At 43.9% G+C, this 12,376-nt stretch overlaps 1 protein-coding gene across 2 annotated transcripts in view; it reads right to left on the bottom strand.

Annotated features, from left to right (window-relative positions):
- Nucleotides 1-7,981, bottom strand: part of SHPRH (SNF2 histone linker PHD RING helicase) — a 48,009-nt gene extending 40,028 nt beyond the window's left edge. Inside the window, exons 1-3 of one of the 2 annotated variants that reach the window (XM_030945285.1) lie at nucleotides 7,812-7,981; nucleotides 4,745-5,414; nucleotides 4,212-4,341 (exon numbers count right to left, since the gene is read on the bottom strand). In XM_030945285.1, coding sequence (XP_030801145.1) covers nucleotides 4,212-4,341; nucleotides 4,745-5,383 — 769 coding nt within the window. In that variant the 5' untranslated portion in view covers nucleotides 5,384-5,414; nucleotides 7,812-7,981. Of the gene's footprint in view, nucleotides 1-4,211; nucleotides 4,342-4,744; nucleotides 5,415-7,644; nucleotides 7,788-7,811 lie in introns of those variants that run through there. The other variant, XM_030945286.1, reaches the window with a different exon arrangement.
- Between the last annotated feature and the right edge of the window lie 4,395 nt (nucleotides 7,982-12,376).

Below are 12,376 nucleotides of genomic sequence, written 5' to 3'. Positions count from 1 at the left end.
TTTCAAATCAAAGGAACAATCCCAGAGCTTGTCAAGGGAAATGAGAAAACTGAAAGACATTAAGTTTCTACATATTCATGAAAACTATATATACGACTTGTAACGTAAAGAAGGCAATCAGAGTGCACATGTGGGGTTATTCATGATCCAGCCAAATAAAAAGCACCAAGAAAGCATTCAGCTTTATATATTAAAGAAACCATTCAAAGGGATTTTCTAACACATACCCCTCACTTTAGGAAAAGAACAGAAAATTAGAGTATTTGCAAAGCATAACTTTGATCAAAGAATTTGATATATAATGACACCTATCATTATACTTGCTAAAATAACAGTCTTCAAATCTCACATCTTTAAGCACACTAAATTGACTTCTACATAAACTAAGTCTATCCAGAATTTTACAGGAGAGCAAAGACTGCAATATAATTTAAAGCAATTTTTTCAATGCAATTGGATTTTTTTTGTACACATCTTTCTTGTTTTGTTCATTCTTTCAGAGATTTCTTTTTCAATATTAAATGGTTCTACATACCACAGGGATTTTCAAAAGGATGCTAGGGAAGTTTATCCCTCTCAGTTACTTATTAAACAGTGAATATTTAATTATGCTTTCAACCATTTCAAAATGTAATTCAGTTACAGAGATCTCATCTTAACTTTTTTTACATTTGAGAAACAGATGGCATTGTACTATCTAAAAATTCAGTTTCTCTGATGCTTTTCAAGTACTCTATTTAATTCCTTCAAGGACTGAACTACAGTTCTGCTACTGCATCTGCAGTAGGATCTTTCCTTCTCCAGACTACAGTATAACAATATCTGCACTAATGAAAACAGCCTAGATTAATGGAAAACTTGTTGCCTCACATCTGGTAGTAAATAAACAAATATCAAAACCATCGTTGTACAAAGAATTTATTCTTCTTAAGACAACAGAGGGTAAATGGTATATGATGAAAAGGCAAGATGGCAGAGAACATCTGCCTGAGCAGGCAGATTTGGCTGAGACTCAGGGAAAACAGAGTTTATAACCTTTGGAAGAAAGGGCTAGCAGTTCAGGACGACTACAAGGATGTTGTGAGGTTACTGTATTAAATTTTGGGTCCTTCACTACATGACAAGAAAGACATGAAAGTGCTGGAGCACATCCACAGCAGAGCAATAAAGCTGGTAACAGATCTGGAACACAACTCTTACAAGGAGCAGCTGAGGGAGTTGGGGTCATTTGGACAGAAGTAGATGAGGGGGAGACCTTAGTCCTCTCTACAACTACCTGAAAGGAAGTCATAGTGAGGTGGGGGCTGGTCTCTTCTCCCAAGTAACTGAACAAGAAGAAATAGCCTCAAGTTGCACCAGGGGAAGGTTAGATTGGGTAACAGGGAAAAATTTCTTCCCATAAAGGTATAAGAACAGGTTGGCCAGGGAGGTGGTTGAGTCACCATCACTGGAAATATTTAAAAGACACGTAAATGTGGCACTTAGGGACATGGTTGAGTGATTGACTTGGCAGCGCTGGGTTAAAACCTAAATGATTCAATGATTCCACATTAAACATTTTATCAGGTTTTTTTAGATTATTTAATGCACCTTTGCTATGCTTGCCATAACACAGACAAACTTCCTGCCACAAAGTCTCAAAACCATCTAGAAGGATATTAACAGAATTAACTGAGTACAGTGAGGAAAAATATATTAAAATTAAATGTAGCAGTAGAGAGGTCATATCCATTATTTGTGTAAATCCTTGAGCACAACTCCATCAGTATGAGAATTTGCTCATCAGTGGGGGGAACAAGAAGTTTCATATTGGAATGTTATTGTATAGATTTCACTTTAGATGGATATTGATAAGCGTTAAAATACATACATAGGTGTAATTTTACAAAACCTCAACTAATTCTGTTTACGGGTGGAATTTAAACTAAGTTGTTAGAAACATTTAGGAGAAATGCATTAATCAGCACAGAATCAAGGCTATATTATTTTATGCTACATCAGTAAGTTCGTGTTCAAAAACTGTTATGAAATGAAACTACTTTCCCATTGCATAATCACCTGTGGTCCTCCTTCACAAAAATTTTTCATTTCGGTGACATGCTTTTTCTGAATTCAGAGCAGAGCATAATGCACACTATGGACTTACATTAGTGGTTAAGTGATCATGTTTTGTTCTCTAACACTTTCAGGATAATTCTTTACTATTGATTTGGTTTCACTAACACTGAACATTAAGTTGATGCATTCACCTACCTACTGAACTGCAACCCTGCTTGCAACAGTTAGCAAAGAGGCCATAATTTTTTTCTTCTGCATTGTTTTCTATTCATCTATTGAATTACTGCTGAAACTCCATTGCCTAGTCTGCTTGCAAGATTTCAGTTGTTCTTCATCTCTGTTACGCTGAATAATACATTTAAACGTTGTTGATACCATTTCACCGATCATTCTTTTTCTCAAAGCGTTAGTAATACTTTAAGCTGCACATGCCTTTGCAGGACTTGACTGGTGATTTGCAATCCTTTATTTCTGTTCTCTGTGCCAGCTATTTTACTTCGTCACTTACATGGCATTCACAGGCGTGAAATCAAGACTCTATTATTATTTTACAGCACATAAAAACGTACATGCTCAAAAACAGTCCAAATCTTTACCAGCTGGCAACACAGCTCCTTTATGAACCTGAGCTGCTTGCATGGCTTTGGAAAAGTTAAGGCATGACAACCCAACTTCTCAGGACCACATTCTTGCCCCAGAAACTTTGAGGGGCATGTCTTCCCTTTCAGAAAGTGCCTCTTCACCTGTAAGCTGCACTGAACCAGGTACTCCCTATAAACACATCCTTTAGTGTTCTGAAGACTGATGTCCCAGGTTCCAGCAGAAAATTAGTTTGGACCTAAAGTAAGTCACCAGTCATTTTCTTCACAATCTCTTTTCCCAACTCTTCCACAATGAGAAGACATGCAGAGAAGAAAATGGTGCTTTCTGCTATAGCATTACTTTTATTTCAGCACTCTGTCATATACCTTAGACATCTCAAGTCTATGAATTCCCTGGCAACGATTCTGCTTCTAATGTATTTATGACAATGTGTTTCTCCTAACAGATTTAAAACCGCTATGATTCATTTCTAGACCTTAAACTATGTGTTCTTCAGACCTCTTCTTGGATCTGATTTGTCATGCTTTCAAACCTAAACTGGCATATTTGTGTCAGTCAGATTCAGTTTTTGGAAGGATGATTTCTTATGTGCAGTACCCTCCCCATTTACTGAGTTATATTGGCTCATCCCTTGGTACATCTCAAGTCACTCCTCAGAGCTGCACGTTTGTTCTTTGCAGCAGGTAAGGATGTTCAGATTTTATTCTGTTAGCTCTTCCTTTCAGCTTCTTTTTAGCCTGAGTTGCCTGATTTTTATATGACTCTGCCTTTTCTAATTAAGTGCAGTACCGTTTGGGGTGAGTGCTAGGCTTTTGCCACAACACAAACTCTGTATACTACAGTCACAGAATCAGTCTTCAGTCAAAATTTTGAATCAGCTCTACACTCAGGAATGAGACAAAGGTTGGTTCGGTTGTTTGTTTTTCCCACAAGTTTCCTAAGACACCACAACATAAAGCCATTGTTTATCACCCTATAAATCTGTATTACTAGTAAGTGTAATCTGGCAAACATACCTTTAATTCTTAAATGACAGGGAGGCCTATGTTTCTCAATCTGCAATGGTATATTCTCAAAACTGTTGTAAAGCTGCATTTTGTATTATTTTACATTGTAACTGCTTTACAATATAAACCAAACAGAAATCTATTGCTGCAGCTGTGCGATAGGCCCCAACCTAGGAACAAGTTTTCCAAATTTAATTCCTGGTTCTTTTACACTGTTCCTGTATGATTTGGAGAAGATACTGTAGATCTGTTCCAACTACCCCCATGAAACAGTGAAAACTGTATTTACTTCCAAAAAAGTAAGGACTCAAAACACCTCTATGCTTCAGTACCTGGAGAGAAGAACTATCACCTCTGATTTCAGCATAAATTAATCAGCATATGATTAATGGCCAGATAATAGTATTGGGTGAATTACCTAATAATGCTGCCTGGAAGAGTTGCTCTAGATGGCAGGAATAACTATTATTTTCCCTTACATTTACAACTACTACAGAAGACAAAACTGTTTCTGTTCATCAACAATCAACTTTATTGCATTACCTGGAATTAAAAAACTGTAGAACTTTTCCATGAGTTTTTGAATAATCTGATTAGCTTTTTTGGGTCTTCCACCTCCATCACTGAGAAATTCTGGTTTACTTAGCCCAGCTTCAAGAAGGTAAATTCCAACCTGTGAAAAGGTTATACAGTTAACAATTTAATTAACAATTAAATTAAACTAACAATTTAATTAAATTGACAAGAATATTATAAACAGAAGAGCACGAAAATAATAACAGTGGTTTGAAAATTAGCAGGAACAGACAGATATAATAAATCCTAAAAACACTATGTAGAGGAAATACAGCTAAAAGCTTCTGTGATTCTTTCAGGTAATACATTGCTAATGGTGAAAAAATAAAAATATAGGAAAAAACACACTGAAAACATTACAAAGCATGTCGAAACTATAATTTTCATCATATAAATACAGAGTAGCTGCCAGACTTTTTTTCTCAGATGTTTTCATTTTATATTTTAAACCAAAAAAAAAGAGCTTTCAAAAATGCAAAACAAGTATAATGAATGCATACCTTTAAAGCCTGAGCCTCTCCAGGTCTTTGATAAAGTCCAATTATCTTTTTCTTTTGCAACCATCTCAAACCTTCCAATATTTCACCACTTAAAGTTGCCTCCACCAGAATACGTTGTTCATAAGCACCCAGGTATTCTTTTGTTTCATTACTGTGCTCTTCTTCACTTCTTTCATGAACACAGACCTGCAGCTCATCATCAGAGTCTCCTCTCATTAAAGTAAAGCTCCTGTCACAGAATCCATCAGGTAGAATTTGCTCCGAAGGCAGACGAAGAGCAAATTCTCCCAACAAAGCTTTCCAGGACCTATCTGCACGGTATGGCAAGACTATTATATTTAGCTGTACAGACACAGGAGTCAAGATGGAATAAGAGTCTTCTTCATCATTAACTGTCAAAAACTTAACAGATTTTGAGCCACTGCCTTCTTTCTGTACAAGATCTTCATCGGTGCTATCATCATTTATAACAATGAAGGATGCAGAAGTGCTTGGAACTGGAATATGGTCCTCATTAGTTACTTCATCATCTAAAGCCAGCATCTCATTTCTCCGGTCTTCGTGCATATTCCAGCAGAGCTTTTTCTTCTTCTCCTCATCCACTTTGGATGGAGGTGCACGTTTCCGACGACTGCTCATTCTGCCGTTTTCTCAATGGTGCTTTCAGTATCTGCAAGGTGAAGTGAATGAGTCAACAACAGGCATTACAAAATCAAATGGCCACACTAGAATTTCACTGTGCAAAATTCTGGGACACAAATATATGCACTATGCACTCAAACTGTCCAGAAGTATTAGCTTTAGAGGGCCTCCTATTCCTGTGCCATCACATGAAGCTGGACATGAAGCATGGTCTCATACTAGAACTTACAAGTTTGCCACATAGCTACAGACAAAGATCAACAAGACTGCTGCATTTCAGAGCTCTTACTCAGAATCTTGTGGGATAGATATAAACCAAGAAGCAGGGGAATCCTTCAAAGATGGGGGTGGAGGAAGACAGCAAAAAAAACCAAAACAAACCTCCGCAAACAAAAGTGCAGAAGTACAGGAGATCTGGGGGCGGGAGTGGGGTAAACACACTTAAAATTCCTCTTTCCTTTCAAAGCCTACATAGAGCTGAAACTTAAACTTGACACAGGGCTAGTCTGAAGATGCCACTACATTAAATATGGTTTAGAGCCCAAGCTATCAAGGTCTGTCCTTCAAAGCCCCCCACAACCTTGCTACTAGTATTGAATAATTTTCCCAGGAAACTGTGCATCCTGGGCCCTGGATATACAAACTGCTTGCAGAAGAGCCCTCAGTTAGTTATTGTACATTTCAAGGGGACCAATCAGCAAACTAATGTAGAGTCTTACTGATACAGACTAACTGCAAACCTAAGTCAAGACGGACATCCAACTCCCTAACTGAACCTGGGCACAGAACAGACTTTGTGGATAAAATACAAAAAAATAAAGTACAACAGCTAAATGGCATATATGAAGAAGCAAAATATAGAATATTAGATCCATCTGGGAAACTAATAACTACATAGCCAAAACCACATGCTCACAATTAAATACTCAAGCACGTAAGAACTTTTTTCAAGAAAAGAGTTTTTACAAGGAGCCTGAACACAGCAATAGGTCTGTGACTTCATATTACACTTTGTGAGTATAGATATTTGTGTCAACTCAGCTTGTGCATACAACTTTTAAAGGAATGTAGGAAGATAAGAGGAACATATTCCAAGCTACTAAATCCAGTACACCATATCCTGATGTTAAAGGGGCTTATGCTGGAACAGAATTCCTGTTACTGAATAATTTTGTAACGGTCTTGGAAAAAACCCAAAAAACATAACAAACAAACACCGATAATTCATGAAAGCCAAAGGAAATATCATGGAATATACAAATCTTCCTGTGTTTGAAACTCAAACACAGAATCACAGACTCAATTAGGTTGGAAAGACCGCTGAGATCATCCAGTCCAACCTGTGACTGAATACCGACCTGTCAACTAGACCACAGCACACAGTGCCACATCCAATCTTGCTTAAAACATCTTCAGGGATGGTGACTCTACCACCTCCCCGGGCAGCCCATTCCAATGTCTAATCACCCTTTCTGTGAAGAAATTCTTCCAAAGGTTCAATCTAAACATTCCCTGGCACAGCTTAAAGCCATTTCTTCTCATCCTGTCACAGTTGTTCGGGAGAAGAGGCCGGCTCCTACCTGCCTACAGCCTCCTTTCAGGCAGTTGTATAGAATTATAGTCTCCCACAATTACACAACAGACTTCAGGGAAGGAAGGGCGAGTTTTTCAAAACAATGCACACGGAGCGATGCTGACAGCACTCGAAGCAAATCCCGACGGCGAGCACACACCGCACTCAACCCCGAGGCAGAAGGCTCGCAGCGGCACCCTGGCCTGCACGAGCCCGCCAGCCTGGGCATCGCACTCTGAGGGACAAGCGGGAGGGAACCGCTCTGTGCGAGCGGGCTCTGCCCACAGCTCCAGCGGCCACAACCCGCCCGTGCCTACGACGGGAAGCGGCAGCCGCGCACGGGGCAGGGGAAGCGGCCGGGGCTGTCTGCATTGGCAGCCCCACGGACCGCGGCTCCACCGCCGCACCGAGCACCCGCCGCCCCAGGGCCAGGGCCAGGGCCGGGGCCTCCCGCACCGCGCTCCGCCGCAGGGACGCGGGCAGCTCTCGCTGTCTCGAACGAGGAAAGAGACTGGAAGCTCGGGAAGGCGAGCCCAGCAGCAGAATGCGATACCCTCGGCAGCCGGCACTGCACCACCGCGATGCTGGCCACCGTCGGGCTCTGCGCGGCTGCGGTGACCCACCGCCGCCCTCCCGTCACCGCGCAGCGGGCCCGCGGCATCCCCCGCTACCCGCGGCCACTCACACAGGCCTCGGGCTGCCCGGCCCCGTCGCCGTCGCCCGCGGCACGACCGCCGCGCAGCTAAGGACTAGCGAGGCGGGAGGAGCGGCCGCTCAGGGCCGTAGCGGAGGACGGGGGGCAGCCCCGGGGGCGCAGGGTGAGGGGAGCGGGGCGAGGAGCCGCGGACGTACCGGAGCGGTGACGCTGCTGCCCCGGCGGCCCCGGCTCCTCCCGGCTCGGGCGGGGCCCCCGCGGCGGGGGGGGCGTCCGGGGGGCGCGAGACCGCTCCGCCCCTGGCAGTGCCGGACGGAGCCCCCGGGCGGGGTGGGTGGAGGGGCAGGCGGGTACGGGGCAGCGCGAGCACCCGCGCTAGCCCGAGCGGCAGCCAATGGGCTTCGGGAACCGTGGCGTTTGCCCCGCCCCTCCCTGATGTCAGCGGAACACAGCGAAGGGAAGGCCGGGAGCAGCGCAGGCGCAGTTGGGTGCACCCCGGGCGAGGGGGCAGGGCTAAAGCCACTGTGCCCTCAGTGGGGCGTGGCTGAGGGCGGAGCGAGTGCTGTGTTGTGACGTCACGTTGGTGGGCGCGGCCGTGCAGGGTGGCGCTGAGGGGCGGCCCTGGGGTGGGGCGTGGGAACGCAGTAGGAGCCCGGGAATGCGCGGGTAGTTCCCCCTGAACCGGGGAAGGATCTCGCTGTGCAGCCGGCCGTGCACTGGAACAGATTGTCCGGAGAGGCTGAGCAGTCTCCCTCGCTAGAGAGAGCCGAGAACCGTCTGGTCGCAATCCCGGGCCGTGCGCTCTGGGGTGATCCTGCCTGAGCAGGGAGGCTGGATCAGATGGAGCCCCGTGGTCCCTTCCATCGTGAACCACTCGGTCATTTTGTGCGTGAAACACTTGGCAGAAGAGAGAGGACTGTTCAGGCCTCTGACAAGAGCGATGGAAAGAGCGAATTTCTGTGCTGTTAGCACTGCGAAAAGGCAGAATCAGGCCAATTAATTTTTAACAACAAATATCACTGCAGTAAAAACTACAGAAGGAAGCTGGTGAAGTTGCTGAAGGGTCTGAAGCACAAGTCCTAGGAAGAGTGGCTGAGGGAACTGGGATTGTTTAGTCTGGAAAAAAGGAGGCTCAGGGGGCACCTTAGCACTCTGCAGCTCCCTGAAAGGAGCCTGTAGCCAGGCGAAGGTCAGCCTCTTCTGTCAGGCAACCAGCCACAGGATGAAAGGACATAGCTTCAAGCTGTGCCAAGGGGGGCTTAGGTTGGTCAACGGGAGGAATTTCTTCATAAAAAGAGCGATTTAATACTGGAATGGGCTGCCCAGGGAGGTGGTGGAGTCACTGTCCCTGGAGGTGTTCAAGAAAAGACTGGGCATGGCACTTAGTGCAGTGGTATAGCTGACAAGGTATTCAGTCCAAGGTTGGACTCTATAATCTCAGAGGTCTTTTCCAACCTAAGTGATCCTGTGATTCTGTGAAATGCACAGATTGACAATTGGAGACAGCTGTAAATATACAAATAGAGAGCCCTTTACACCAAGAAGGTGGGGTTCTCTTTTATAACAATTCTTTCAACCATTTTTTCATATTATTTTTCCAGATTAATTCCTTATTTGCCTGTGTTGATTTTCTGCCATTCTCAGCCTTTCTGAAAGGGTGGGCTCAGAAGAGCTGCTCAGAACCGTGGTGTGCAGTAGCTTTGGAGTGTTGGCCCTTACACCAACCTTATGTGGTTTGGCTGTTTTAATTTGCAATGTTTAATTTTGCATTCCTAGATTAAAATTAGCTCAAAAAGCATCACTTGGTCCTATGTTACTACAGGAAATTGCTGCAGAATGGAGATGAAAGGGAAGACACAATCACATAGAATCATTTAGGTTGAAGAAGACTTCTGAGATCAAGTCCCGCCTCTGACTGATCACCTTGTCAACTAGATCACGGCACTAAGTGCCACATCCAGTCTTTCCTTTAAACACCTCCAGGGACAGTGACTCCACCACCTTCTTGTAAGCGGTCCATTTAATGTATGATCACTCCTTCTGTGAAGAAATTGCTCCTAATGTCCAACCTGAACCTCCCCTGGCACAGCTTGGGGCCATGTCCTCTCATCCTGTTGCTGGTTGTTGGGACAAGAGGCTGACCTCCACCTGGCTAAAATCTTTTTTCAGGGAGTTGTAGAGAGCAGTAAGATCCTCCCTGAGCCTCCTTTTCTCCAGTCTAAACACCCCCAGCTCCCTCAGCTATTCCTCATAAGGCTTGTGCTCCAAACCCTTCCCTGGCTCCATTGCCCTTCTCTGGACATACTCCAGCACCTCAATGTCCTTCCTGAAGTGAGGGGCCCAAAACTGAACACAGAACTTGAGCTGTGGCCTCACAAGTACAGGGAGAGAATCACTTCTCTGTCCCTGCTGGTCGCAGCATTGCTGATACAGGCCAGGATGCCAGTCTGTGGGACAGTGAGCAGCTGGAGTGATGCACTTCGCTGGGAATTCATTAAGCTACCCTGTTTCACTCCTACTACTACTACTGGTGCGCATCCTTATACATGTGGATAGGTAGGGCAGGCAGCTACTTTCAAAGGAATGACATCAAGGTTTGTGTTGCAAGATGTGCGTATCAAATTTTCTCACTGTGAACTGGCTCTCTTGATGGCAGGAGCGAGGGCAGCCAAAGGACAACTTCCATCACATTTACTGAGGTGGGCATGCTGTGAGTCTGTGATAATGTAGAGTTCGCCCACGTGGAACCTCAAAGGTGTGACTCCTCATGTGAGTGTCCTGCACCTGCTGTTGATGATCTGATGCTGTGAGAAAGTCCCACAAGTGACTGCTGCTCACCCTCCTCCACTTGGTGAAGTTGGACTCTGTCAGCAAAGGGAAACAGGAAAGAAAATCATACACTTCCAGAACTTTTGTAGAAAGAGTGGACAGCAATTCATACCTCAGTGAGATCTGTTCACAGACTGATTTACAGGGCTGTTCACAGGGCCATGAATCTCTTAATGAGTCTTGCCCTTTAGTTGGCTCTTCTATTTCTATATTGTCCATGTCTTCTATTAATGATTTCCTCTCCCAGATTGGGACTTTTGCTTTCTTTGGTAGTGATGATGGTCTTTGGAGATTTAGAATATAAAGTATTTGTGAAACTGAACTTTATTTTCTCATCTGTATGTCGTGAAAACTAGTAAGCAAGAGAGTAACATTTCTGCTTTCAGAGGAAGGGGAAAACACAATGGTCCCAAGAGGGTGCCTGCTGTACATGACAATATCTGTCTGAGCCTCTCTTTTTCTCTCACCCTCATTTGCTAAGAAGTATCTTTCCTAGTTCTCAGGATAAACAACCTTGGCATGATCCTTCTGCTGAGGGAAGGAGGAGATAACTCCAGACAAGGTAACAGTGTCACTCTGGCCTTTCCCAGGTTGCCATTGTCTTGGCACTGCTCAAACCCCTCCTGGCTAAAAACTGAGAATTCACTTCCCAGCTCTCACTGCCCACTTAAGTCAAGACTCAGTATCCCTTAGGACTTTCCAACTCAAGAAGGAGAAGAAAGAGACTCAGATTCAAAAATACCCTTGGGTAGAGGTACACTGAAACAGCACTAGAGATCCTTTAACAAGTAATGATTTTATTTGAAGAAAAATTCACATTTGTTAACGCAAAGATGAAGGCACACAGCTAGCAAAACACTATGTTGGTAAACCTTGAAATATCATATGAGAAAGAGGGGGGTGAAAAGTAGAGGGAGAAAAGAAAAAAGAGGGGGGAAGAGAGAGAGATCATCCCTACTGAAGCATAGAGCAAGAGAGATCTTGGAGATCTCTAAGAGCAATGGAGATATTTGGAGTGTCAGGAGCACTAGTTCTGAAGTACACTCCCAACACAGTCAGAGACACAAGTCTTACCAAAGAGCTGTCCCTGCTTTGGAGAAGAAAGAGGAGCAGGCCTGTTGATTTGTCTGTAAGGTGGTTGTATTCTCAGCTTCTGTTATGAAGGATTTCAAATACCAGTTTTTACTTTTGGAAGAAGTAGAGGTGAGACCATGCTGCCATCATAAATAGGGGCAGGGCAGCCAATTTATATGTAAAAGTAACAGTTTATATGTAGAGGAGTAAAGAGAAGGATGATAAAGACTGTGGGTCTTGTGAAAGGGCAGAGCAGAGCCATGACACCTTAGCAGCACTCCCTCTTCCACTTGGCTGCAAGGATAAGGATCATCCCCCCCTGAGCACAGCATTCACACATCTCATGGAAATCTCTTAGCTACATATCTTGTGACATATCTCATGGAACACTTGACTGTTATCTTGCCTGTTGTGGCTCCACAGGAGTGTTTGAGGTATTTCTTAGGAGGATGCAAAGGGATCTCTGGTGTCCATCTTTTGTCTGAAGGAGTTTTGCTTTTCTGTCTAGCCTCTTACAGACCTATATTTTGAAATAAGTGTTGAGAGCAGGTGGAAAAATCCCTGTTTCTATTCAGCAGCTAATGACTAAGGATCCCAGGGATTAGCACCCAGTAATTTTTCTACTGTTCTAAAGAACTTCAGTGCATAAAGGAAGATAATTGCCATTTAATCTAACAAAATAAAAAGGAGCAGTATAAAGAGAAGAGAATATGACATAAAATAAGACCCTGTGATTTTTTGACCACGCTTGAGAACATAGCCTCCCTTGCCTATGAATAAAAATTCCCCTATGCTTTCAGTAGCAACACTTAAAGCCCAGAAAGAGTAAGCAAATAAAATCAGGGGACCTGCTCCTTTG

The sequence above is a fragment of the Camarhynchus parvulus genome, chromosome 3 (genome assembly GCF_901933205.1).
Source record: "Camarhynchus parvulus chromosome 3, STF_HiC, whole genome shotgun sequence".
NCBI lineage: Eukaryota > Metazoa > Chordata > Aves > Passeriformes > Thraupidae > Camarhynchus > Camarhynchus parvulus.
This window is presented reverse-complemented; position numbering and strand designations above follow the sequence as displayed.